This window comes from Xiphias gladius, chromosome 15 (genome assembly GCF_016859285.1).
Source record: "Xiphias gladius isolate SHS-SW01 ecotype Sanya breed wild chromosome 15, ASM1685928v1, whole genome shotgun sequence".
Lineage (NCBI taxonomy): Eukaryota > Metazoa > Chordata > Actinopteri > Istiophoriformes > Xiphiidae > Xiphias > Xiphias gladius.
The window spans coordinates 4841985-4869384 of record NC_053414.1 but is presented as its reverse complement, the minus strand read 5'-3'; the positions used below and the strand labels follow the sequence as shown (position 1 = coordinate 4869384).

Here is a 27400-nt window from a genome sequence, read left to right as displayed (position 1 = left end):
TTAGTTAAACAGTCGGAGCTCAGCCAGCGGCGTCGTGGCCCGGAGAGAGAAGGGGGACAGAAAGTGACAGGGACACCTGGGTCCGGGGCGGGCGGGGTCGCCGGCTGAGCCTCCCGGGTTCAGGTTTTGGCCCAGCTCGATGGCCGGTTCCTCTCAGATCACTTCGGGCCGCGGATTCTGTCTCTGGCTCCAGGTTCAGAAGCATTTCCGGCCGAGCCTCCCACAGGTAGTGACTGTTAGACGGGGCCTGCCCGTGTGGTAGTTTCACCAGACTACTGGCAAGGGGGGGTTACTTTTAGTCCCCCCCCCCCTTTGTGCCCAGTTTTTATTCCAGTTTTCAGAACTGATGTAGCTCGAGCCACCAGACGGTGAGGCTGCATCTCCTCGTGACTTCACCTTCGCAGTATCTACGGCTGACATTCGGTCAACGTGGATTATTTTACCCCCCCCCCCCCCCCCACCCACACACACCCCCACCACCACAGACCAAACAAGCCTCTGTTTTCTGTGAGCGAGAACTCTCGTTGGATTTCTGGTCTCAGTCGCAGGTGAATTGGGACGGTCACGGTCCAGCCGGGGTCCGGTGTGAGAACCGTCCCGGTGTGAAGGGGGGGGGGGCGGACAGGTTTATTAATGGAGGGGGGGAGGGCCTAGTGTGGTCGTTTCTGCCATTGATTAGGGGGTAATAAGTAACTGCGGACGCACCAACCACGTTATGTGACTTATGAAGGCAATTTGGATGAGAAAGGGAAAGCACGTCACCCTGCTTTGGGGTGGGGGGGTAAGGGGGTTGGGGTGGGGGGGGGACGCCTCCTCTGACAGCCGCGGTGTGGAGGGCGGATCCCAGCAGCAGGTAACGGACACCGGAGGGACGCCCGGAAAAACGCCAGCCGTGACGTGCACGTCCGAGCGGAGCCACGTGACGCAATGGACGCGCACGGTTGCCGTAGGTCGCCGTAGTGCGGGAGGAAAAAAAAAAAGAGACTTCTGGCCTAATGAACGACCTAATTAAGAAACAGCCCCCACGTCCCGCTCCTTATCCGTACACACACACACACACACACACACACACACACACACACACACACAATAAGACTCAAATAATGGCCCGAGCATTTTTTGCTGCTTAGAATTTGGTCAACATTTAAAGAAGAGAAGAAGAAAACGCAAATATGCGACATTTGTCCGGTTACGTTTGTTTCATGTAAAGTGAAAAGTGTGTACGCGCGTTAGTGTGTGCGTGTGTGTGTGTGGAAGGAGGGCAGAGAGAGAGAGAGAGAGTGTATTGTGTATGGGACGTGTGGGCGCGCGCTCAGCCAAGGGAGGCGCGCGCACGCTGTTATTGAGGGGAGAGCAGGTGCTGGACGAATTACCATACAGCTGAGGAAGGGGGGGTGAGGGGTGCGTGTGTGTGTGTGTGTGATGGTGGTTTTGGTGGTGGTGGCGGGGGGGGGGGGGGCGCAAACTTATTCCTTCACCACACACACAATAACAAAAGTTGCCCTTCATGTTGGCCACGCGAGCGACTCCGGTGCGCGCACGCCCCCCCCCCGCACTTACCTACACACACACACGTCTACATACACGCACACGCGCGTTTCTTTTCCTTTCTTTTCTCTGTTTTTTTGTTTTTAAATCGGAGCCCAGAGGACGAGAAGAAGGGGAGCGCGAGAGGGACCGAGCCGGAGTCCGGCCCCTCAAGTCGTCCGCCTCGCCGCGCTGCGCTGCCAAGGAATGTTTTCTTTGGTCTTTTCACTCGATTCAAAGCGTCAAATTCTTCCCACAGCCGCAAATACCGAAATTTCGAGGGTGTGTGTGCGCAGGAGGAAAGAGGGATGAAGAGAGGGAGGAGGAGGAGGAGGAGGAGGAGGAAGGGGTGTAAACAATTAACTGAGTCAGGGTTAGAGCAAGAAACTTTTCTCTCTCTCTCTCTCTTTCTTTTTGGGGGGGGTTGAGATTTTTGAATCAACTTCACACTGTGTTTTTGGCACTTGACCCAAAACATCTTAAGACTCCGAAAAAAACAAAGAAGTTTGTCCAGCGAGGCAACAGCTGGAGGGATCAATCCAGCCACATGTCCCCGGCTCCCGCATGCCCGGAGGAGAGCTGGCATCTGTAGGATGTTCACAGCTCCTCGCCTGCTGCTTTCAGCGCCGCGTTCGTGGGGTTGTTGGTTTTGGGGGTTTTTCTGGCTCCGACTCCAGAGTTTAGCCGAGTTCCGCATTTGACCGAAACACTTTAATCACACGCTGAACATTTTTTCTTTTAGGGGGGGGGCTGAGATCACCAGACGATCACGGCGGTCAACAAAAAGTCTTTTTCACTTCCTCTAAATCCTGTGAATCTTAATCCCCCCCCCCCCCCGACATAATGCTCCCCTTTAACCTGTGAATTTCGTGGCCCCGATGGGAAAGATGCCGCTATGGACACTCGGGGAATGAACGTTATCACCCAACTTTCCTTCCAAGTTTCACGCCCTCGCTGTTTTGCCCCGAGATACTTTCACTCGTGTCCGTCTCGGGCTCAGGCGGGCTGCTAAGGCTGCGCGTCAACGCCGCGTGCGCCGCGCCGCGCCGCGCCGCCGAGGCTGCCGGGGCACTTGCATGGGACCCCATTGTGGAGAGCCGGGCCAGATTGGGAGGTGAAGTCGGGGAGGAGGGGGTCCATTTGCATGTTATTACCATAGCATGTGTCAGGCCGTATATAACAGGCTGCAGGCGGCCTTGGCTGGAGACAGACGCGCAGTTCGCAGCGAGGAAAGACATTGGGAGGTGGAAGGAAGCATGTTGGACCAGTGACAAATCCGTCCTTGGGTTAGACCAAGACCTTCACACAGAGAGTCACTTCCTAAAATTATTTGTCACTTTCTGAGCAAACAACAAGGACCCGTCAGTTTTTCTTCCCTCTTGACGCACTGGATTAACGCTTTATAACGGAACTGGAGGACTTCTCTGTTTTGAAATTTCCCCACCACGCACAAGTTCACAAGTTTGTTTTGTGATCTTTTTTTTTTTTTTTTTAAGGTTTGGGATTTATCCGTTTTTTTTTTTGTTTTGTTTTTTGGCTGTTTTTTTGGGGGGGGGCTCCTCGGGACATGAATGAGAGCGGCGCGGCTGACAGCGGCAGCAGTTGATGAGAAAACCCCGTGAGGCGACAGAAACGTGCTCAATGCATCTTCCTCAGAGGGTCTGAACCGGAGGAGGCACCCTGAGGACCCGCCGAGCCCCGAGACTTTTTACTTTATTTATTTATTATTTATGATGTATTTATTTAATATGGGGCGCGTCATCCTGCTGACTCTTGCCGTCTTGTCCATGTTGCTGTGCCAGGTAAGCTACTGAATCTCTATTTCTTCCAAACAATAACCCCCCACCCCCTCCACACCCCCCGCTCTCCCTCCCCTCACTCCCACCACGACGCACTCGTACACAAGCGGTACCGTGTGTACAGTTGATGACAACAAGCCGCTGTCCCTCCGCAGGGGTTTTGTTCGGGAGTTTTTGAGCTGAAGCTGCAGGAGTTCCTGAACAAGAAGGGAGTGCAGGGCAACAAGAACTGCTGCAGGGGGGGCCTGACCTCGTCCTTCCAGCAGCAGTGCGAATGTAAAACCTTCTTCAGGATCTGTCTCAAGCACTACCAGCCCAACGCCTCCCCGGAGCCTCCGTGCACCTACGGCGGTGCTGTGACGCCCGTCCTCGGCTCCAACTCGTTCCAGGTCCCCGATGTCATCCCGGAGAGCTCATTCACCAACCCCATCAGGATTAGCTTCGGCTTCACGTGGCCGGTAAGTACAGCCGTTCCTGTCCGTTTCACCACGGTAGAAATCGCGCCATTTTTTTTCTCCCTCCCCCCCGGGGCTAAAATCCGTGCGTAAAAACGCGCAGCGGCACGGTTTCCGACCACAGCGTACGGGGCGGAGAGCACGCAGAGTTTACACGTATTTGGTTTCACCGGATCGGGTTGGGCAGTTTGCGTTCGGCACACAATCGCCTCGGGCCCCTGCTCGGTGTTATCGCCACATCTCCGCTGGCCACCTGTCTCACGAAGCCATTTGTGTTCCCAGGGGACCTTCTCGCTGATCATCGAGGCACTGCACACCGACTCCAAAGACGACCTCTCCACAGGTAGGAACCCCCCCCGTCCCCGTCCCCGTCCCCGGTCCCCTTCCTTTTCCAAATCTGATCACATTCGCGCACTTTCCCGTCCCTTAACCCCTCACTCTCCTCGCCCCACACGCGCACTTCAGAGAACCCAGACCGTGTTATCAGCACCATGACCACCCAGAGGCACCTGACGGTGGGAGAGGAGTGGTCCCAGGACCTGCACACCGGCGGCAGGACGGAGCTCAAGTACTCGTACCGGTTCGTGTGCGACGAGCACTACTACGGGGACGGCTGCTCGGTGTTCTGCCGGCCGCGAGACGACGCCTTCGGCCACTTCACCTGTGGAGAGCGCGGGGAGATCGTGTGCGACGCCGGGTGGAAGGGCCAGTACTGCACTGAACGTGAGTAACGGGACGCGGTTTCATCCCGAGCTGGGTGGTGGAAATGGGAGGGAACGATCACTTTAAACTAAACGTTTCAAAGTAGAATGAAAGTTCACATTGGACATAAATGGTAACATGTGAGGTAAAACACCACGAAGCTGCTTTAAACTTAGTATCTACGGAGAACTTGTGGGTCGTAGTCTTTTTTTCTTTGGAAGTGTAGGACGTAGAGTATGAAAAAGTTCATGTCTATGTCGGGTCTATAGTCAGATCCTCCGAGTGCCGTTAGAAGGCAATTTGTGCGTAAACACCACACGCACCCCCCCTCCCTCCTCCCCCTCACACACACACACACACACACACACACACACGACCACTTGATTTATTCTAAGGAAAGTTTTCGGGAATAATCTCACGCGTGCCATAAATTTACATGCTACCTTCCAATTCGTTACTCTCGGAGTGGGCCGGGCGCTGATTGGCCGAGGCGGGGGAGGTATTGTTTGAAGTGGGCAGCTGCCGGCAGAGAGGAGACAATGGAGCAGCTGTCGCGCACTGGCAACACACTCGCCAGCTGTCCACTCTTATCTGCCCCAATCCGAGACATTAAGGGGAGTGTGTGTGTGTGTGTGTGTGTGCGCGCACACAGAATGAATAAAAGAGTTTTGACCCGCAGCGAAGAAGAAAAAAAAAAAAAAAAGAGGGTGGTGGGGTTGGGTTGAGGGGGCCTGTGTGTGAGTGTGTGTGTGTGCACTCTGTGGCGCTCACACACACACACTCACTCACACACTCCCTCCTTTGTCTCTGAACTATGTTAAGCAGAAAATTCTTCCACGGTGATAAGGAGATTGAGTTGAAGGTAACAGCTAATGGGGGAGGGAGCCCCTCCTTCCCCCTCCTTTAATGACTTGGTTGGGATTCAGGTGATAAGTTTTCATTTCTTCGAGAGCGAAACCAAACAAAGAGGCAGTGTGTGAGCTGTGTGTCTAAGAAGCAAAGGTGTGTTTTCTCTCTCCCTCTCCTCCCGTACAGCGATTTGTCTGCCAGGCTGCGACGAAGAGCACGGCTTCTGCGAGAAACCCGGAGAGTGCAAGTACGTTTCCCCCACCGAGGCATGAATTAATTAGTGGGACGCATGAGGTAATGCGAGTGGGCTGACCGGTGTTCTCTCCTAATTGGACCACAACAGGTGCAGGGTGGGATTCAAAGGCCGCTACTGCGACGAGTGCATCCGTTACCCGGGCTGCCTGCACGGGACCTGCCAGCAGCCCTGGCAGTGCAACTGTCAGGAGGGCTGGGGGGGACTCTTCTGCAACCAAGGTGAGGAGAGGGTCCGATGAGGCTCCGTGAGGGAAGACGGAGGCCAAGGGGAACCAGAGAGCACCGATAGGCTGGATTTGCTGGTCGAAAGAGGGCCGGGCGCCTAGATCTGCTGAAAAAGTGAAAGGTTCTGGAGATCTCTGGGCTGCATAAAACTCGTTTCAACAGCATTCCAAGGGCTCTATTTGTGAGGCAGGTCCTCAGTACGTATTGAAACGTGATCTCTGAAACGCTGTTGAAACAATGATTATATGTAGCCCGGACGTCTCGAAGAAACCCATTTTTTTTCCAGTAAATTTAGCCCAGTTTTGGCCTGGGCCCCTGCATATCTTGTGGCCTGCAAATCACCAAAATGTTTTTCTGGGAGTTTATCGGTTTGAACCTAACCAAAACCTCGCTCTCTGGAAAGGGAGAGACGGGGGATAGAAAGCGGACCGGGCGTTCGGTGCACGGTCTCTGGACTTGCGCCGCTGAGAACTGTTCAGGGAAGTAAGAAACTTTGTAAAGAGACACATGCGGTAGAGGAACAAAGTTGGTAAGACACCGGGGTACCAACAAAAAAAGTATCAAGACTTTGGTGCAGAAACAACAACAACAGAGCGGCAGTTGTCGGGAGGCCGGGCACAGAAAACAAAAAACCACTGGAAGAAGAGAAGGAGTCGAGTGTGCCAGAGGACATAAAGACATTCTGTCGCTGCCATGTGTTGTGCTGTGGCTAATCCACATGTGCCGCTGTGTCTTTCCAGATCTCAACTACTGCACTCACCACAAACCCTGCATGAATGGAGCCACTTGTAGCAACACTGGTCAGGGCAGCTACACCTGTTCCTGCAGGCCCGGCTTCACTGGGGCCAGCTGTGAGATCCAGGTCAACGAATGCGCTGGGAACCCCTGCCGCAATGGGGGAAGCTGCACTGTAAGTGTTGTTTGCTCTTCTCACAATAACTTGGAATGAGAACAGAGGCCTCCTGTGGACTGTGGCTCGGCGCCAGCTACGTTTGAATGCGGCCTGGTAGCTTTTGTCGCATGCCTTTATCCCTTCCCGTCCACCTCTTCTGTTTCTCTACACTCCAGACTTTACGTTGAACCAGAAGAGCTTCCGCAAAATTTAAACATTAGGAAACCATCGAACAAATGCAGTATGCGGCCAGCTGAAATTCACGAGCGTGCAGCTTGTAGCTGCTGCAGTCTCAAGACAGATATTAATACCGAGCCTGTTCTATTTTTTCCCCCGCAGGATTTGGAGAACACATATACCTGCACTTGCCCCCACGGTTTCTATGGCAACAACTGCGAGCTGAGTGCCATGACGTGCGCAGACGGGCCCTGCTCCAACGGCGGCCGCTGTGCCGACAACCCCGACGGAGGCTACTTCTGCCAGTGCCCCACTGGGTACGCGGGGTTCAACTGCGAGAAGAAGATTGACCACTGCACCTCCAGCCCCTGCTCCAACGGTAAGAGTGACTGGCCAATTGTATAATCCCCCAGAATGCCTTTCTGCTCGGAGATTGTGCGGGTTGCGTTCAGTGCGCCCCCTTACCTGTAAGGCATGCCATCCCCCTTTACCGACCAAACATTAATGCCGCCGTTTATCGCCGCTCTCAGGTGCGCGTTGTGTGGATCTTGTCAACTCGTACCTGTGTCAGTGTCCGGACGGTTTCACCGGCATGAACTGCGACCACAGCGGGGACGAGTGCTCGATGTACCCGTGCCAGAATGGTGGGACGTGCCAGGAGGGTCCTAACGGCTACACCTGCACCTGCCCGCCGGGATACACTGGCCGCAACTGCAGCTCACCCATCAGCCGCTGTGAGCACAACCCTTGCCACAATGGTGCCACCTGCCATGAAAGAAACAACCGCTACGTCTGTGCGTGTGTTCCCGGCTATGGTGGCAGAAACTGCCAGTTCCTGCTCCCAGAGCACGCCGCCATCCGCGGGTCAGAGGTTCCCTGGATGGCCGTCGGATCCGGCGTGGCCCTGGTGCTGCTGCTGCTGGCGGGATGTGCCGTGCTTGTTGGATTTTTCCGATCGAAAGTCCAGCGCGGCGGCCAAATGGAAACCGTCGTCGAGGGAGAGACAATAAACAACCTTACTAACAACTGTCACCGCAGTGACAGGGACCTGGCAGTCGGCGTGATGCCGACGCCAGGTGTCAAAAATATCAACAAGAAGATGGACTTCAGCAGCAGTGACCCTGATGAAGGTTCTTCGCCGGGGAGAAGCAGCTACAAGAGCCGCCATCCGCCTGCCGACTACAACCTCGTACACGAGGTCAACTACGAGCAGGCGGCTAAAGAGGCCATGCTGGAGGCAGCCTGCGAGGACAAGTGCCAGTCCCTGGACTCGTTTGAGTTTGAGGAGAAGCGCAGCAAACGTTTAAAATGGTAAATATTTCCTTCTGAGAAGTTAGCGGCCTCTCACAGAAAAACCTGAAACTGAGGCTGTGAATGTGACGAAGCTGACGTCTGTTTTTCTTTCTCTCCTAAAGCGATGCATCAGAAAAGAAAGCCCCAGAAATGTCTGCATGTGCGGACACCAAGTACAAATCTGTGTTTGTGATGTCGGAAGAGAAGGACGAATGTATAATTGCAACTGAGGTGAGCTTTGCGTCCTGCCGTTTGTTCGCTTTTCAGTGTAGAAGACTTGTCCTTGTGGACATGTGGCCAACAAGCGCTAAACCTTTGTGTCTTTTTGTGTGTCTCCAGGTGTAACGAGCCACCGACGGGCTGCCCGTTGCTCATTTGCTCTATGGGAGAGTTTTTATACTCCTTCAGATGCTGCTCTAACCTTAGGGGGAGGTGTCCCGCCTTGAGACTGCTGCTGATACTGAGACGTTTAACTGATATTCAGAGTGAGCTGGTTCTCTACTGGAAACTAAGCGCAGGCAGCGGCGGCCTGTGGGATAGGAACTGGCGGGGTTAAATAAAAATAAGACGTTTGCGGTTAAATAGTAAACTGCCACTTAGCTTTCTGTTCTGCCTCTTGTCGGGGGAGTGGGCGTAGAAATAAAACGTTAGGTTTCGCCGTCACGCGGCGACAGCGCGCGATGCTTACGATTTTTGTTTTTTGCAACATTTGCACCCGGGCCTTTTCTCTAACCCACACGCCGTTGCTGAGCGCAGGAACTGCATCAAACGGTGGATGTTTGGCCATACTGGCCTGTTCTTCACGAGGCTGTTCACATGGGCTGTGCACCCATCACTACACCTGTGAAGACTGTATGTATACTTGATCACTGTGTTAACTGAAGTGCGTTTTCTTCCCTAAGCCCTCAAACCATTTATGACATAGTATTGTTCTTTTTTTTTTTTTTTTGGTTGCTTTTTTGGGACAACACAAAAATTTGTCTTGATTTTAAAAAAAAAAAAAGAAAAAGAAAAAAAAGTTGCTTTTTGATACAGATTGTCCTTTTGTAAAATAAAGAAAAAAAAACAAGAAAAAAGTTATGATTTAAAATTATGATTTAATTTAAGTTAATTTAATGATTTTGTGTTATTTTTATTTTGTTGTGTATATTTGTGATGTTTGTTATGATTATTTAAGTTGCTTTTTTAATGATGATATTTGCAAAGGCACTTCAGGTCAATGGGACTTTTTTTTTTTTTAAGAAAAATGTTATTTAAGAGGGATTGTACTGTACAAATTGTTATGTTACTGTCTCCTTTACCATTTTTGAATGAAGGAATTAGCCAAGACTATTTTTCCAAATAAATATTGCTAAACGTGAAATTTTAATTGCGTCCAACTTTTGTTTTGTCCATCTGCAAGTGCTCTGAAAAACACTTCTTTAGGGGTCTGTGAGCAAAGTTAATCAGTAACATCTGTTGTCTTCCCCTGGCGACCCCATAGTGGGCTTTTCTATGCCGACACTGTTGGCTACTGCCAGAAGTTGAAAGTGTCTCCCTGGAGACGGGAGAGGGGGCCTATTCATAAAAGACAATGTCCCTACGCTAGATTTACCACTCCTTTTTCTCCTCCTAAAGAACGAGTCAGGTAATTCATGGCTCTAAAATCCAGATCAATGTAGAGTAACGCCTACTGGACATCCAAGCACTTTGGGTTTTGGTTTTCCACCCTTCCTGTTTCCACCAGACATGTTTTCAGTGGCTTTTCCTACTACTAATAAAATAAAGCGACCAAAGCTTTTTTTTTTCCTTTCACGGCAGTAAAGTCATATCTGAGCGGGACCAATCGTCCCGTATAAAAGAAAGAGCAAACTTAAAACTTCTGCATCGACGTTTTACTGTGACTCACTATCACCTCTTTAAATTCCCCTCAGTTTTCTTTCTCAATTGCCCCACAAAGACGTTGATTGTGTTTAGACACAAATAACTGTAAATCATCAGCTCGGTGGAGTTGGCCTCTGGTGGGGTTTATAACCCTGTGGCATTATGGGAACAGACTTCAGCAGACAATGATGGAATTGACAATGGGGCACACAAAAGGCCACCCTTGGGAGAGCCCGAGTGTCCCTCGGCATGCTGGGAGAAAGAGAGTAACAGGAACAGATGTTGCTGAGTAGCAGATGCCTTCTGGCCAGAGTTCAGCCACGACCAGTCAGACCTTCAAAGGCTCGAGCTGCAGAAAAAAAAAAAGATTATCTATGGGCCTTCAAGAAAATACAGCTTTTATATGGTCCTCCTGATAAATTTGTTGGGATTTTGAGAAAGGGCAGAGATAAGCGAACACCCAAGAGGACTTTTGTGTTGAGTGATGAATACAGACAAAGAAACTACAGTATTGCTGCAGTGGCAGAAAAAGCATTCAAGCATCAATCAATTTGAGGAATGAAGGGAAGTTATTTCTCACATTTGAGAGAACGTACAAGAATTTAGCAGCTTTTTAAAAGGCCCTGATAATGGCGAATAAAAATGAAGAAAAAAAAGATTTAAAAAACCAACAAAAAAAAACACCTTTTTTTTTTAACCAGGGCTTTATCATTCAAAAACTTTAATGCAACTGCCATCATTACGCTGAACCTATTCAATAGTGAATAGGCCAAATATTTTCTTGATTAATCTTTGTCGAAAAATAGTGAAAAATGTGCATCGCAATCTCTGCTGACATATTTAAAATGCTTGTTTTGTCTGACTAACGAACTAAAAACCAAAGATATTCAGATTCCTGCCGTAGAAGACTAAGAAAGGCAGCGTTCATTCATCCGGTCACATTTGAGAAGCTGTGAGCAGTGAAGTTTTTTTTTTTTTTTGCTTAAAAGCTACTTAAATTCACTTGTCGATTATCAAAATCGTTGATGCTCAAGTTTAAGGTGACTGACTAGTCGATTAATCGACGAATCGTTTCGGCTGCAGCTTCACTGCAAAAAAAACTAAACTTATTTGGATTCCTTACTTGTCTCAGTACGAACAAAATGCTTCCACAAAAGTACAGGCAGGTCCTGCGGTGAAGTAATATTCTGAGGTACTTTACTTGGGTAGTTTTTATGCTACTCTATACTTTTACTTCTTCACCAGTTTTCACATCACCGCATTTATCTGACTATCTACAGTTACTAGTTACTCTGTTGGTATTTTGCATGCAAAACATCAGGTCAGCTCATAAAGTGTGATAAATTGTGATGGACGTAGCTACGCAGATGTATGTAAAATAGTTCATAATTACCAAACAGTGGTAAGTGTTTAAGTGTAATGTTGAATGCAGTAACAGTAACACATTGTGGAGTTCCTCTTACTTGAGTAAGTAAAAGCTGCTTAACACAAACAACCGCACAACTGTAGGATTGTTATTAATTACCTAATTACTTGTTACTTACATTTTTTACTTAAATCAGGGAATTTCTGATCAAATAATGTCAAAAGTACTAAAACAGTAAGTGCCAACTTTCAGTACATGCTAAGTTTTTGATAACCGGCAGTCCAGACATAAACTACTGTCAGGAACTGCTGCGGTTCAACAACAGCAGCACTGAGCGATCCTGCACACACACACGCACACACACACACACACACACACACACACACACACACAAGCATCAACTGAAAAACTGACGAGCAGCTGGCCTGGTCCCATAGAAGACTTTTTATTTGGAGAAAGAAATCTTTGAAATCACTCATTTTTAAAATTCAATTAATTCATTGAGTACGACATCTAAGTTCTCAGAAAAAGTTAAAATCATGCCTTTAGTCTTTTTATACATAAAAGATGCGGTTTTACGATGACAAGTGATTTTTTTATAAAATGACTGTTTCTTCTTCTGACATATTTAACATCTGTTGAAGAAATAGTAATGTAGAAAAACAATTATCAACTTCCCTCCCGATAAAACAAAACAAAAAAAAAAAAACAGAAAACAAAACAGGCATAACACAGTACGTTACAATGCGCTGACATGGCTTCAAAGCACACATATTACAGTACTGTACAAGGGTCCGCGCCTCAGACAAAATGCACCAAAACCACTTCCACTGCTGAGGATAGATCAAACCTCTGAAACAGCTCAACACTGCTTATTTACCAAACCCAGACCGCAGCATGGTGTTGGCAACTGGCAAAATGAGGTAAATATTTCCAAAAAAAGCACCAAAGGTTTGGCGTTACAATTTATATATAGCTTATAACCAACAGTGAGTTGGAGGAGTTTCAGTCCAGTTTCTCTTAAACTCTTCTTTTTTTTCATCCACAACACCGGAGAAACAAAGTACTGAGTCTGCAAATTAGTTTGCGATGTTCAGAGGCCAATGAACACACGCTGCCAGGCCTGCTCCGTGTAAACAAGCAGTTTTTCCACATTTAAATGGGACATTTACTGTCAATATTTATAGCGAATTCCAGGCCCAAAGGGTTTGCTGGATTAACTCTTTTGAATGAAAATAAGTCTTGATTAAAGTGGGTTTTTTTTTGTTTTTGTTTTTTTAAATCGTTCTTCCTTTCGTCAAATTATCTCATCACTCGCAAAGTTCTCAAGCTCAAAATGTTTCACTTGTTAGGGAGGTTCAATGATGAAATCATGTCAATTAGAAGGCTCTTACAAAGCTTAAGTAAACTACTGAATATCATATAATGCTTTGACTGACAAACATTAAGGAAAATGAGCAAAAAGCAGGGAGACATAATGTCTTTTAAGATCACCTTTTAGGTGTTTAAAAAAAAAAAAAAAAAAAAATCTCAGGCCAAATACTTCAGGGGACAACAACATCTAGGTCTAAGTAACATGATGTGCAAACTTAATTGTGCATAGAGATCAAATTGTAATAAATATTAATGTGATAATTAACATTATCACGAGTTTGACTTCGTCAAAACTTGAAGGGGTGATTGTACATTTTCATGATTAATTTAGTTTTACTAAAAGGTTAAAAAGTTTTTTTTTGTTTTTAATATAGTGCTGCGAGAAAAGCTTTTATTTATTTATTTTTTTTAAGCAACAAACACTTCCCATTTATTATTAACCAGAGCCCCAAAAGACAAACACAACCAAACACTCAATAAAAATCCTGATAAAAGTCACTGATTTGTCATAGTTATTAAACCAAGTTTAACTTCCTGTAAATGGCTCTCTCACTTTAAAAGTTGTTTTGTTTTTTTTTAATGATCTGCCTTATTTCTGCATCAAAGAATCACATGAGCAACAAATAATAAACTGAGCGTTATAGCGATGTACAGGAATTTTACATAGAAGTACTTTAGTAAGCTTTCAAAAAGTAAACTGATCTATCTTAGCTTTAGTTTTCACTGTTTCTCCGTTTGATGTAGCTTAAAAGATGTGAAGCATAATGCCTGTCTTTGGACCACCGAGGTAATTGTAGGTGTATGTGTGTGTGTGTAAAACATGCTGAAATGTTTCCAAAACATTTCAAATGAGAAAATAGTGTCCCTCCGAGCCGTCGGGGGCTCGTCCTGGTCGAGGTATATGATCCTGGGGCCGACCGGTGGCGCCTATGGAAAATGTTACAAAGCTGTCTGATGGATGATGGTGAATTTCATTCACTCTGCTGTGCGTCATGCCCCCCCCCGCCCCCAGCCCCAGCCCCAGCCCCAGCCCCACCCCACCCCACCCCGCCCACGACTTTCTCCCACCCTCTCCTCCCTGCTGTAGTCTCAGTCTACTCGGACTACTTTCCTTCTTCATCGAATCATTCATCAACAACCATCTTTGTCACCCTGGTTTGCTCCTGAATAGCCCCGGGCCCCATTCACATTCAATTCAGTTAATTCAGGAAGAGCATTTTTTTTTTCCTACCTTGAATTATGACCCCGAAGAGGTTTTTAAAGGTGCTTTCAGAATAAATGACAAGCAAAATTTCTTTCTTCCTTCACTCGAGGGAATTTGACCACTGGATAGTTGTTGCAGTCTTGTGTTCGTATCCACAAACGGAGAGACAATGTGACAGGAAAGTCACCAGCCGTAGCCATAGCTGGCGACGCACAATCGACTAGGTGAGCGTGTGAGACAGTTCAAATTCAGACACAAAACTCAACGTTTTTTTTATTTTCCTCCAGACTGTCTCCCGTTTTCCTGCTTCCGTGAAGTGCAGTAAAAACAGCTGTGGGATACGCACAAGTCTTTTTGTTCCAGCTGAAACATTTTCAACTCCGGCAAACGCGTCTTCGCCCAAATTTGCACCCCCTAAAGCAGACCCTGAGCACGATATTGACCCCGTAGGGACGTCACTGTACCAGACATTTGGCGGTCGGTGCCAATACCACTGAAATTCCACGATTTCTCAATACGAAATTCGATACCACGACAATAAACAGAAAACAACAGAGGCCCGGTGCTAACACACACACACACAAATGCACACACCTCCATAAAGTCAGTGTGCCGGCAGGGGTTTAAATTGGCTAACAAGGTGACAGACTAATTTGACAAGACAGATGCCAGCTGTCAAAAACGGTAACATTTCAGGATATGAACACTTTGACATGTTGTTAACATGTTGTTAACATGTTGAAACTTGCTGGCCCTGAATTCTGAGCACAGGTCAGGCTGTGTGTCTTTGAGGTGTGTCTGATACCATTCGCCTGCTGGCTTCTGGTTGTCTATAACTTGTGCCTTATGATCGGTGTCCACTTCAAAATATCTCCATACGCCAGTCTTGGCACGTGTCTTTTGTTACCACATGACTCTTTTTTGAATCAGTTATGAGAACATTTTACCTCACCCCTCTTTGCTGAGATCTCGGGGTAAACGAGTTGATACAACAGGGCACTAACGTCCCCTGCTGCGTTCACAGATTTGAGTTTACGCACTTGAGAGACACGACACCGAGCAGAGTCTGGATCAAACTCCAATTTTCAACCTGAATTAAATGAATTGAGGGTGAAGCCAACCCTGCAAACCCCCTCCCCACCAACCCATCCTTTCCCCTTATTTCCCTAACTTGAATCTCCATATAACCCAAATCCACATCCCAACCGACCCTTACCTCCACCTACCCCCGCCCCGCCCGGCCCCCATCCCCCAGTCCCAAACCCGTTCTGTTTTCCTAACCTCTTTGGTGACTCTCTGGTGTCTCTGAAACAGGGTTCCTACACATTCTCCATTTCAAAATTCTCAACTTCTTTCCGCCAAAAACTTATCTGGATTTTTAAATGGCTGTTCAACGAGGTGTGTGATTGATAGCAATGGCGCTCTAGGGCTTATGAGTAGTTGTCACGGCAACGAATGTCACAACACAGGAAATGACAGTACTTTTACAACTATTTAAGACGGGTTCCCGGCAAGGGAACTACACCTCCCCCCCCCAAAACTTTTCCACAATGTTTGTGAAATTCCGAAACTTCTTATAAATTTACATCATTTTCAAACTTCAAAAGGCCTTCCAGCCCTGTGTAGGAACCCTGATTGCAGGCGGCGTTAAGCTAAAACCATGGGAACCTGTAAGTGCTGTTCCCACCAGAACAAAATGTCAACAAGGCTGTTAGGACAAAATGAGGAATGGGCTCACCAACCTCCCCCTCTCCCTTATATCTCCCCTTTCCTCTCTCTAGGTAGAGGAAGCTCCGTGGCTGGGCATGTTGGCCATGCTGCCGACCATACCAGCCGCGCCAGCCATACCTGAGGGCCCTCCAAGAGCCGGAGGACTGTGCTTGGTAGGTGAGGTCATGTCGGCTCCACGCCCTTGGCCTTGGCCCTGGGCCTGGGGGTGGTGGTGGGCGTGCTGCAGGGCGTGGCGCTCCAGCAAGGTGCGGTGGGTGAAGGCCCGGTGGCACACGTTGCACTGGAAGGTGCGCTCGGCACGATGGGTGCGCATGTGCACATTGAGCGAGCTTTTCTGGGTGAAGCGCTTGCCGCACATGGAGCACTGGAAGGCCCTAACGCCGGTGTGCACCACCATGTGTTTGAGGAGGTAGTCGCGCAGGGAGAAGGAGCGCCAGCAGATGGAGCACTGATGAGGTTTCTGACCTGGAAAAACATGTACTGTGTCAAGACTGCGAGTCTGTCAGCTTGTTGTGCATTTTTTCTGTCGCCAGGCGAACAACATTTAGATTTAATGTTCACATCGCTTGTCAGCGGCTTTGAATCTCAAACTTCTGAATGGGATGCTCTTTAGCTTCATACCGTCATCTACCATCTAGTGTCATTCATTATTGATTATACGGAGGATCCTCTGTGATCACATCTACCTAAACAATCAACAAAACCTGTAATGAAACAGCTTTTCACATTTGATTTATCCATTTGATTGTTAAAATGGCTGTGTGTCAGCCCTGTGCGGAGCGGCGACCTGCCCCGACAGGGTGCACGCCGCCTCCCGCCCAATGTCAGCTGGGATTGCGTACCCCTGCGACCCCTCAAAACGGATAGATGGACAGATTTATCATTAATAATGAGGGGAATGCCGCCGCTGTCTTAAAGAGCTGCTGATACTTTTGGGACTATATTTATCTGAATTTCAAAGTTTTAGTCCTTAAATGATCTAAATGCTGTTTCACAGGAAGCCTTTCTGGGAACAGACTAACTAAGACGGCATGTTTTTTTAGGTTGGAATCATTGACATGGTGATGATATAATATGATCATATCGTCAGAAAAATCAGCTGAAAATCAATACTATAATAGTACTGTAATATTGCCCAGTTCTTCACTTGAAAAAGGAAAAAGTAGAAAACCACCGAGATGTACCGACACAACTATTCTGTATGTGTGTACGTGTCTGTACATACAGTATACTATTACATTATGAAGTTTTTGTGGCTAACATGTTACCAAACAGTTGCCTATTTACACATACAGCAGACACAGAGTCCACCTTGCGCCCATCTTGTCGAATTTAAGTCTAATATTCGCTTTGCTTTAAGCTCTCTTTTTGGTCTCCACCAACTCCTCAGAAAAAACATCTGGCTCTTTAGCTGCCACACTAGATCCACTTCCTCTTCGCCAGCTAGTGCCTCACTGTGTCTGTCTGCCGTTTGGTGCTGGGCAGGTAGTGAAGAGTGGGTTTATCAGAGCTTGTTTGCTGAAAACAGCTGCATATCAGGATTTGAGATAAGGAACACTACGATTGAAATCAGCATGTGAGTGTGCTAATAAAACCAAAACAATGATGTAAAAGGGAAAGAGCTGCAGAGTTTGTGACTTCCTCGTACGTCTGTCAATGCAAACAAACGCCTTTCACGTCGCATTACATGACATTCACGTCAATAAATTCACTGTTTATACAAAAGATACAGTTAGGGTACCTTTTCAAGTGTTCAAGTGAATTACAGGAGTACTAAGTAAATCAATGACATACAAAAATAAAGGAAGAAACAAGACAAATAATAAAGTGTAGGAGAAGGAGGCGTGTCTTACCGGAGTGGATGAACATGTGCTTGCTGTAGTTCTTCCTGGAACGTAAAGATTTGCCACAGTGCGTGCAGTCGAACGAGGTCTCAGATCCCTGGGAGGAAGGGGAGGGGCCTGCAGAGCAGGAAGAGGTTGAGGGAGGCGGGGCTGGGGTCATCGGCGCAGGGGGCGGAGGCTGCTGGCTGGGCTCCGTCCCCGCCATGCTGTCAATCCCACCCATGGGCCCACCCACATAGAACGGAGCTGGCTGCGACTGGCTCACTGGGTACTGGAACAGAAGCTGAGGACGACAAACGATTACTATTAGAATAAAAATGATAATTTGCTGATCTAATGAACCGCATGTTTTTTTTGTTTATTTGCTTTGTTCTATAGTTTTGTATATATATATATATTATATATATATATATATATATATATATATATATATATATATATATATATATTATATATATATATATATATATCTGTTTGTGTGTGTGTGTGTTTGTTTTTTCTGCTGTTTTTTTTTTTTGCTCTTTTGATTACTGTTACTTTTGGAAAATTGAAAATAAATAAACATAATCAACTTAAAAAGAGGGTAATCTGCAATTGAACTGTATTGTATTTATTCCATATACACAACATAGCTAAGATCTTGATGCAAAAGACTATTTTACAGTTTCAAGTTAATATGTTATTGTATGTAGTCTAATGTATCATTTTTTCACTGTACTGTCACGTATTCTCTTAATTTTTTAATCTTTTAAAGATCTCTTATTTGTCCTGTTTCTTACCTGGTTTTTCTCTTTTGTTTTTAGTGTTTCTATTGTTTTTGAATGTCTTTCTATTGGTACTTTTCATTTCTTGGGAAGCACAATATTGCATCTATATCTATGAAAATTCGATAATAATTACCATAATTATACGTAATGTGTAATCCAGATTTCATTTTTTACCTGTCCTCTTCGAAAACAATCCTGCCCTTTAAATCATTTGGCTCCATATACATTCACCTTTCCACATGGTCATGCTTCGACTCTACAAAACTTGAAATGCAAATGTGGGCTCTCTTTTGCATTTTCATTTTCAAAGTCATCACACCCGTCAATCAAACTGTAAGTTCTGAGCTGCAAGTTGTTTTTTCTGCTGGAGTGAATTAAATTTTGCTTTCTGTCAATCACCCAATCATCACACAAACTGGAAGTACAGTAGGTGTCAACACTGACTGAAGTGTCTTTTATAAAACGTTCAGCTTCTGAATTTAATTACCACATTCTGTTAGTCTTCCTTCACTGAGACGGCAGTTAATTTGAATGTTACCTTATACAACAAAGAGTTGGCATTCTACTTCAAAAAACAAACAAAAAAAAACTAACTTTAAATGTAATTCAATGCTGCATGTAGAGCTACAACTGATGATTATTTTCACTCTCAACGAATCTTCTGTAATAATAAATGTTGGAAAATAGAGAAAATGTCCATTGAGATTTCCTTTCCTCTGTCTGTAGTTTGTTTGTTTTGGTCTCAAACTCAAAGATAATCAATTCGTAATTCATATAAAACAGAGAAAAAGCAGCAGATTTTAACATTTGAAAAGCTTATCCCAGCAAATGTTTTGCATTTTTGCTTGATTAGTTTTAAATGATTAATTAATCGTCAAAATGGCTGGTTAATTTTGATGATTAAAATGTTCCCCTCCAGACATCTCTGAAGACATAAAAATAAACGGCTTGGAGTAATGATCTGCATCTGATGTATTTTTTCCACAAAACGCTCCATTAACTGGTTAAAAATTCTCCAAATTACATACACTCCTTTTCCCTCAACAAACGATAAAGAATCTCTTTCATTGCAAAAATAAGAAGTTGAAAAGCTGAACTACTTCACTGTAAAACCCATCCTCAGCCTGTGTGCACTGGAGGCAACAGGCTGCATATCGGAGCACGGTTGGCTATTAACTAACTGCGATGTCACAAGATTGTGCCTGTTGATACAGGTCTTAAAACTCAGATTTATGACGAGCAAAGACAAACTCTTCCCCGTCAGCGGATGAATGTGGAGAGAAAGTGTCAAACTGTGCACATGCGGTGCATCTCTCTGCACGGTGAAGCTCAAACACTCAAGTGAAGCAACAACGAGCAGAGCACTTTTTTGAGTGGCCGGGGACCGTCGGTTAAGAGAAGCTACAGAACTAACAGCAGGCATCAACTCCACATGGCTGTACTGTAGATGACTTCGGCACATACTTTGTCACTGCTCCGACAATCTGTTCACCCTGCACCTAGTTTGTAGCAACATTTTGTGACTGCAGTTCAGATGAAGTGTAATCACAGCGTATTACATAAAAAGGCACTGACTGCACTGACCTGGCTGTTGATGGACTGTGTGGTCGGGGGTGGAGTCAGAGGCTTGTTGACCCTTCCTCTGGGGTTGAAAGCCATCGCCCGAGGAGGCTCGCTCTGGGGCCAGAAACTCTCAGAAAACACCCCCTGCTCATCATAGAAATCCTGCAAGGGACACACGGACAAACACGGACATAATTAGAAGCTCCCAACGCGTACACTATGTGTCTCAGATGAAACATCTGCCGACGCCGGTTTCAGTCGTATTCAAGTTTTGGCTTCAGTTCAAAGATGGTTGAAAAGAAAGAAAGAAAAAAACAAACACAAATCTGCAATCCTCAAGTTAATTAAATCTTTTTAGAAAATACTTCCTTTGTTAAGCCTTTGGTTCAGTGCTCTCAGACATACATACACCAGTCATCCACAACATTAAAAACTATCAGTTTTTTCAAGGCTGTGACTGTATATCGAGACCTTATTGGGGGATGTTGAACACTTACCTGCTCCATAGGTGTAAATCCAGCCCAATCCAGTCTCTGTGCTCTCAAACTCATCTGGTGGAACACATTTGTTCACCTCAACAAACGTGCTCAAATGTAAAGAGACAAATCCCTAACCACACATTACTTAGTACTCCACAGACTATCCTGTGCAGATATGCACAGACCACATTCGTCACTATTTGCATTCACAGCCTTTTCTTTACTCCAACCGTGCACACGCAGACGTTGGAAAATAGAGAGGTGCAGTCTGACCAGTCAAGCTACATTACTGTCAAAACAGCAGTTGATCAAAAGTACAGTTTAATGTATGGATGGGGAGGTAATGTAAGAAGAAATACCGGAATGGGTGGAGCGCATCTGACAAAGTAGAAGCAAATCCCAACACGAGTCTAACTTTCCGTTTGTTACACACATAAGTTGAAGGAGTTTCACAAGCCACTTGGGTAGCGAATACGGAAGAAACACAGACAGTTTTGCTATTACATGGAGCTTGACATTGCGATAGCGGTATCAGTCATTATACAGTATATGTTCTGGAAATTCGTTTGTAAAAACATTTACAAAAGTAATCAGAGGGAATTGTCTGCTTCTGGTTTACTGACTGAATTAAATACCTGAAAAATCAAGTCACTTCCTCGCACTGATACGAGGCTGTAAATCCAATACTGTAATAAAGCAGTTCTGTATATGAATTTGTAACACAAACAACAGCCATTTCCACCTGGTATAAACATGTGACCCGTATCTGGATGGGTTAGCTGGATGATGACATCGGCTTACAAACCTCTGCAATTCGACCTGGTATTAACAAACATCCTCACAACCCCAGTTCTGCCTGCTCTGTGATCTGGGGCTCGTCTACGAACCCGGCACGTCCTCGAGGGGCTGCTGGGACACAGAAGGTGGGGCTCATGTGTTAGACAGGGGCACCCAAAGGCATCTGTAGGTTACTCTGGCGGTAGCCTTGCTTACTACGCTAATTGTACTTATAGTGAAAGGAGGCGTTCAGACGTGATGTGATGTCAGTCTCGTGGCCCTCGGCTCTGTTCTTTTTTCCCTTACTGAAAAAGCACGACGAAGCAGAGTTAGGTGACGTTTCAACATGTCGGGTGGACATTTTTTTCCTCGAGAATGAGACCACACTGTACTGATGTCATTAACATCTGGCTGTGATCAGATTACTGGCCGCAGCACCTTCAAGAGGTGTCTGGCCAATCCAGTCGCAATCCACTTTTAGTGTTGCCTGCTGCGTGCTTTTACAAGTTGTATTAACCTCGGCTTTTCCTTATCCAGACATTTAGAGAGAAAATTACGTTGTTAAAAACGTTTTTTTAACGGCAAAATCTCTACCAGTTGAAAAATCTCTATTATCTCACTCTATATTCATTCTTATCTTGCCTTCTTTTACAATTCCAGTCCAAAATGAGTTTTAGAATAACTAAATAATGCTGTTTAAATAATGGCTGGTTACTTGTCACAATAATGCAAGTTTTGAAGTCAGTCTTTTTTTCTTTCTTTTTGCCAGAAGTCACTAGGTTTTTGACAGTTTTATTGGCACACTAGAGCAAGTTTGCGTACTCAAGCACTTGGTGAATTACTGACAAGAGTCCCAATAAAGCTATATTCACTAAAAAGTTGTGTATAAAAAAAAAAAATCTCGTAATTTATGAGATCATAATTTAGGAGAATAAAATTACAGATGTTTGTATTATAAAATTTATCGCAAATATAATCAAATTTAACATCTGTCATAAATGTGTTACACCTCTAGCACAACACAAACACAGTGATCTGTGACAAGCTAATTTTCAAATAGTCTGTGCTGAGATATGCAGGTAAGAAAGCGCCTCACGTCATGTCATGTGAACTGAAGAGCAGCAGAGGGAAAACTGACCGAAGACAGAAAATGTGATTGTTTCAAGCACTGCCGGGTAAACTGATGATCACGTACTTTTCTCTGCATGAACATAAGGTGTTACCCTCCTAAGCTGAGTGGATCATTCCATTTCCAATCATAACTTACTCTGCAGCACTTTTGAGAAAATCCTTTTCGCTGTGTGGCAGATGTAGTCCCTGTGTAGTCTGCAGGGTACAGCAGGCTGCCGCATAAAGCTGCTCCACCATGTTTTTCCCTCTACTTATTTCAGGACTTGTGACAGATATGCTGAGCATAGATTCAACACAATAAAAAGGTCATTCTACAAGTTTTCCTCTGAAGCCAAGTGTAAAAATTTTAACTAGAATACTACATTGAAATCGCGGCTCGACACTTAAAACATGCAAAATATTTTATACTGACTGTTGTCCTTCTGCAAGCAGTAGTTGATAAATTATTAAAACGTTCAATAAAAGTGCTTGACATAAAAAAAAGCTTAACATCTCTAATGTGGCTCCACATTTTACAAGCTCTTTTTTTCATTCAGTCGGTCTTTTTCCATCGCCTCTCATAGCCGCAGCTCACCTCTCGAGTTAAACCCACCTGTCCAAAGCTTGCCATGGACTCCTGGGAGCCCTCCTGCTCTCCGTCTCGTCTCCCGTCCTCCAAGGCGTAGACGGTCCCATCTGTGGGGTCTTGAACCCCTTCATCTTTCACCACCACTCCCTCTCCTCCCAGCACCTAAAGAGAGAAGAAAAAATTAAAATGAAATAAAAAGGGTAAATTTCAACTTTGAGTAGCCAAGAAATTCCATTTACAACAGTGGCGGGAGCAAAAAAGCAGCAGATAGTCTACAAGAACAACAGTGCATAATAACTAGCAGTACTAATAAGTTTGATGACGTACAGTAAATATGCAGTCCATAGAATATCAACAAGGCAATTACGGCTGAAATTAAGACGAGAGCTTGTCTTCAATTGTGCAAAGTGCAGAAACATCTCAGCGATATACGCCAATGCAGTGTGAGAAGAGGGAAAAGCAGAAAAAGAAAGAAAAAGCAAACCGTTGCAGCTCTGCATGCCTGAAAGCTGTAACCATGGCAACTCTTCCCCTTATCCCCCTACCTGGAGTCTTAGCGGCTGCCTCTGCTTGCGGCTGTGGCTTGCCCCCCTGTCTCTGTCTCCATCTCTTCCCCGCTCTCTCCCGTCCAAGTCCTCCTCCTCGCTGTATCTGTCCATCCCCACCAGGTCGTCAGAGAGGTCAGTTGTGTTGCCGCGGAGGCTGTCCCTGCCGATGCTGTCCACGCTTCCCACACCGGAGCTGCAGCCCGCTGAGAGGTTCCCTGTGCTACTAGTGTTGGCTCCGTTGGCCGTCTGGGCCAACAGGTCTCGGAGCTTGTACCTGACGTCCTGAGTGCAGCTGGAGCTCTGCTTCATGAGGATTGTGCCGGGCCCGGAGCCCATCCCGTCACCACACATGGAGCCAGGACCCATGTCGCCCAGCGCCATCAGACTCACGGTGTTGGCCTGCTCCATCGGGCCTGGGCCGCTCTCACTGACACCAACGCCGGCTCCCCCTAACCCCCCGCCCATGTTACTAGCCCCACATTCAGCCATGAAGTTAGAGAAGTTCGCGTAACCCCCACCTCCACTTGCTCCGCTGACAGAACAGCTTCCACTGCCACCGCTCTCTCTCCCTTTGCCCCCACCACGCTCTTCTTGTTTCGGGAGAACTCCTCCGAGCATCCCACCTCCCGCCGCCGCCGCCGCCGCAGCCGCTGCCGCCGCACTCGCCGCCCCTGCCGCTGCCTTCCTCTGAGAGATTATCTGGGTGCACTCGTCGATGACCGTCTTGATCTGCAGGATGCTGGCAGCAGTGAGGATGCAGAGGGCCTGCGACTGCAGCACCACCAGCGAGCCGCTGTACATGAAATCCACGAGCTGCTTCACGGTTTCGGCGGGCACCAGCGGCGGCACGGAGATTTCAGAGTGACCCAGCAGCAGCTTGTCCTGGAAGAAGGGGCTGCCAGCTGCCAGGACGCAAGCGTGGGCACGTAGTGAGGCGTCGTGTATCCGCACGGTCACGTCGCAGAAGAGGCCCTCGCGCCGCTGCGTGCGCAGGGCTTCCAGCACTGACTGGCTGGAATTGTGAAGGTGGATGTAGTGCACGGTTTCCGTGCCAGACGCCATGGCCGGAGGGGGCGAGTCGCTGGGAACCGGGTGGGAGTGGGGGTGGGGGAGGGGGGGGAGGTGTCTGGGGTTTTGCGTCAGCTTGAGGGACAAGGAGGACGGGGAGGGAAACGGGTACAGTGCATGGGCCACGGTGGGGCCGTGTCCCGTCAAACAGTCATGAGTCTGATGGAAGCTTTCAAAACAGCTGTGGTTTAAGGGTGTGGGGAGCTGCCTTTGTTGTCCTGAGAGGGAGGGACGTCAAGAGGTTGTTTCCACCGGCTTCACTGTCTCTATTAAAAACCTGTTGAACAAATTCAAAACTGGAGTGACTGAACACTAGGCCATTACATTACATGTCTGCATTAGTACGCAAAGAATCAGTCTATGAATTGATTACTCAATCCACATAAACAAGTCGGATGGTTGATTAATAATTTAAATTGTTTATGGAGCAAAAGCTAAAGGAACACCCCCCCCCCCCCCATTCCAGCTTCTTTAATGTAAGGATTTTAGACTGTTGGTCACATCAAACAAGACCCCTGAAATGTCACCTTGGGAGCTGGGAAACTGTGACGTGCACTGTTTTTACACGGTGAAAATGAGCCGAATCAATAATCAACATATTAATCGATAATGCCTGGTAATCATTAGTTGCAGCCGAAGGTTTGCATGTCGAAGCCCGGGTCTGCGTTTCATTTTCAAGCCACATCATACAGCGGCGGCTGAAGGTGACAGAGGTTGACGACCGAGCACCCGCCGATTGATCGTCACACGAGCCGCGTGCGTCGCACGGAACACCTGTTTTGGACAAATGACGGCACGTGCCGCGCGCGAGCCCAGCCGCTCCTCGAGATCCAGTTAATTTTGGCTATTCTGCAACGTGAGTGACCGGTAGCGCAACACAAAAGACAGTCTTGTCTGTTAGTTGTGCCAAACAGACGCACGAATACTGAGACAGTGGAAGCTAAGACGCTTCGTTCTATAAAAAAAAATGATATATATAAATATAAATATATATAAATATAACAGCCAGTTCCAGTAAACAGGTAACTGACCAGTCAGCGTTAACGGTGACGGGCTAACGTTAGCTCGCGTTAGCTGTTGACATTAGCCGCTCGACTCCCGCACGGAAATTTGCACGAAATGCAAAGATGGTTTATACATGCAAACTGAGCCTGGCCATCGACTAAAACACCAACGTAAACTGTTAAATGTCGAAAGGCCGCTGGCAACTTGCCTAGCATAACATAAAAGCAGCTAACGGAGCTCGCCCCCACGCTCCTATGCAATGCTAACCTAGCTAGGTTACTAGCTAGCTGGCGCAAATTCCCAAAGACACAACTAGTAAAGTTAGCATGCCAGCTAACGGACTACCACCATTTTCTGTGCGGAGCGCGTTAACGTTGCCCTCAAGTAGTTTACAGTTAGTGTCACCGCATGTTGTTTAACCGCGACTACGTACCTGCAGTGTGCAGTGACAGTCCGGAGCTTGTTAGTTTCAGGCAGATGGATGCAGCAGGAAGCCCTCGGTGTAACGCACCCAACCTGGTGAGCGCTGGAGACAAACACACACACACACACTCTGACTCACACATAGACTTACAGAAATGGGCGCAGAAAAGGGGATGTGGAGTTTCTCTTGCTTAACACCGACTAAGCCATTCACAGCTGCTACAGTACCCGCAGTACTTCTCTCACATCAGTAAATACGGGCTCCCACCCAACGAAAAGTAGTGACAAATGCCTGCGCACAAACTCACATACCACAGACACACACGCATAGCAAAGCCGTCATGCAAATGCAGGCAGACACACTTGTACCCACACACACACACACACACACACACACACACACTCGAGAAAACATACCTTAACAACCTGATCCATACGTTTGATTGAAATTTGCACGTTGCTCGCGGGAGAGTTGGCCCGTGGCATCCGCGTGAAGGAGGGAATAGATGCAAGATATTAAATGCCTTGTATCGGATAAGTACAAGAAGGGCAACAATGCAATAAAGACAAATATCCATACTAAACCATAAAGAATACCATGATGAACTGCTGACAGATTTATAGGTTGGCAGATTGTCAGCAGGTGTTCAAATGTAACTACAGCTTCCACGCAGGTGTATGAATGTGCATTTAAGGGCTGAGAGAGAGCATTTGTACAGTGAGTTATCCCCCCCTCTGTTCTGTAGCCTTGTTCTGGGTGGATAAACTTAAGCGTCGGTGGCAGCAGGCCTGGAGCTTGTAGCACAGCAAGATTCCTGGATCAGCGTGTGCTTTCAAGGGTGAAAACTGAAAGTGGGTATGCTGCAGCGCCGCATAGACGGGGAATGTTTAAAACGTACTGTACAGGGAAAGTCTTAAGTAAAGTAGTAAGAATCAGTCAGTTACGAAGCCCTTTCCCAGATGATGAGCTGAGGTGAGGCACAAGTAGTGAATGTCTTTTTATAAAATACAGCTAAAACGATTAGTTGAGTAATCGGTTAGTCGATCAACAGGAACGTAACTATTTTGATAATCAGTTAATCATTTTCTCTTATTTGAGCAAAGATTCACTGGTGGCATTTTTCTCAAATATGGATATTTGCTGGTTTTCCTAGGCCTTCATTACAGTAAATCGAAAATCTTTGGGTTTTAGAATGTAGGATTGGATTAAACAAGGAGTTTGACGACATCAAGTTGGGCTCTGGGAAATGGGCGTTTTCACAATTTTCTGACATGGAGTAGAGGAAACAGTTAATCGGTGAATCAAGAAAATAATTGCAAGATTAATTAATAACGAAAGTAATTGTTAGTTGCAGTCGTAATATAAAATATATGTAATATGTTAGTAGGTAGACATTAAACAGTGATCATTTTCCATGGCATTTTAAAGACTAAATGAGTAAACTAATCATAAGAATAATCCAATGAATTGTGCAATAAAGAAACAACATACATCATCCCTCAAATGTTTGTCGA

At 46.4% G+C, this 27400-nt stretch overlaps 2 protein-coding genes across 3 annotated transcripts; one reads left to right on the top strand and one right to left on the bottom strand.

Annotated features, from left to right (window-relative positions):
• Positions 1-3260: 3260 nt before the first annotated feature.
• dla (deltaA) lies at positions 3261-9086 on the top strand. Its single transcript, XM_040146324.1, has 11 exons — positions 3261-3329; positions 3482-3784; positions 4064-4124; positions 4247-4504; positions 5519-5579; positions 5676-5806; positions 6553-6722; positions 7044-7260; positions 7412-8192; positions 8297-8405; positions 8514-9086. Exons 1-11 carry the CDS (start codon positions 3261-3263, stop codon positions 8517-8519), a joined length of 2166 nt encoding a protein of 721 aa, XP_040002258.1. The 3' UTR covers positions 8520-9086.
• Positions 9087-15237: 6151 nt separating this feature from the next.
• On the bottom strand, positions 15238-26445 carry zbtb45 (zinc finger and BTB domain containing 45). Of its 2 annotated transcripts, XM_040145840.1 has the most exons (7): positions 26303-26445; positions 25896-25988; positions 23387-24734; positions 22866-23003; positions 19908-20048; positions 17566-17839; positions 15238-16177 (listed from the first exon to the last, which is right to left on the bottom strand). In XM_040145840.1, the coding sequence occupies exons 3-7, from the start codon at positions 24449-24451 to the stop codon at positions 15759-15761; spliced, it is 2037 nt and encodes a 678-aa protein (XP_040001774.1). In that variant the 5' UTR covers positions 24452-24734; positions 25896-25988; positions 26303-26445; the 3' UTR covers positions 15238-15758. The 2 variants fall into 2 exon arrangements, with proteins under 2 accessions (XP_040001774.1, XP_040001773.1); XM_040145839.1 differs by lacking the exon at positions 26303-26445 and having other exon boundaries at positions 25896-26218.
• Between the last annotated feature and the right edge of the window lie 955 nt (positions 26446-27400).

What these genes read in the sequence shown, in the direction of transcription:
- dla (XM_040146324.1), top strand. Translation starts at nt 3,261, where the DNA reads ATGTATTTATTTAATATGGGGCGCGTCATCCTGCTGACTCTTGCCGTC. An exon ending in CAAAGACGACCTCTCCACAG is followed by an intron (nt 4,125 to 4,246) that starts GTAGGAACCCCC and finishes CGCGCACTTCAG; the next exon opens with AGAACCCAGACCGTGTTATC. An exon ending in GGGACTCTTCTGCAACCAAG is followed by an intron (nt 5,807 to 6,552) that starts GTGAGGAGAGGG and finishes GTGTCTTTCCAG; the next exon opens with ATCTCAACTACTGCACTCAC.
- zbtb45 (XM_040145840.1), bottom strand. Translation starts at nt 24,451, where the DNA reads ATGGCGTCTGGCACGGAAACCGTGCACTACATCCACCTTCACAATTCC. An exon ending in CCATGGCAAGCTTTGGACAG is followed by an intron (nt 20,049 to 22,865) that starts GTGGGTTTAACT and finishes TGTCCCTTGCAG; the next exon opens with GATTTCTATGATGAGCAGGG. An exon ending in GCACATGTTCATCCACTCCG is followed by an intron (nt 16,178 to 17,565) that starts GTAAGACACGCC and finishes ATGTTTTTCCAG; the next exon opens with GTCAGAAACCTCATCAGTGC.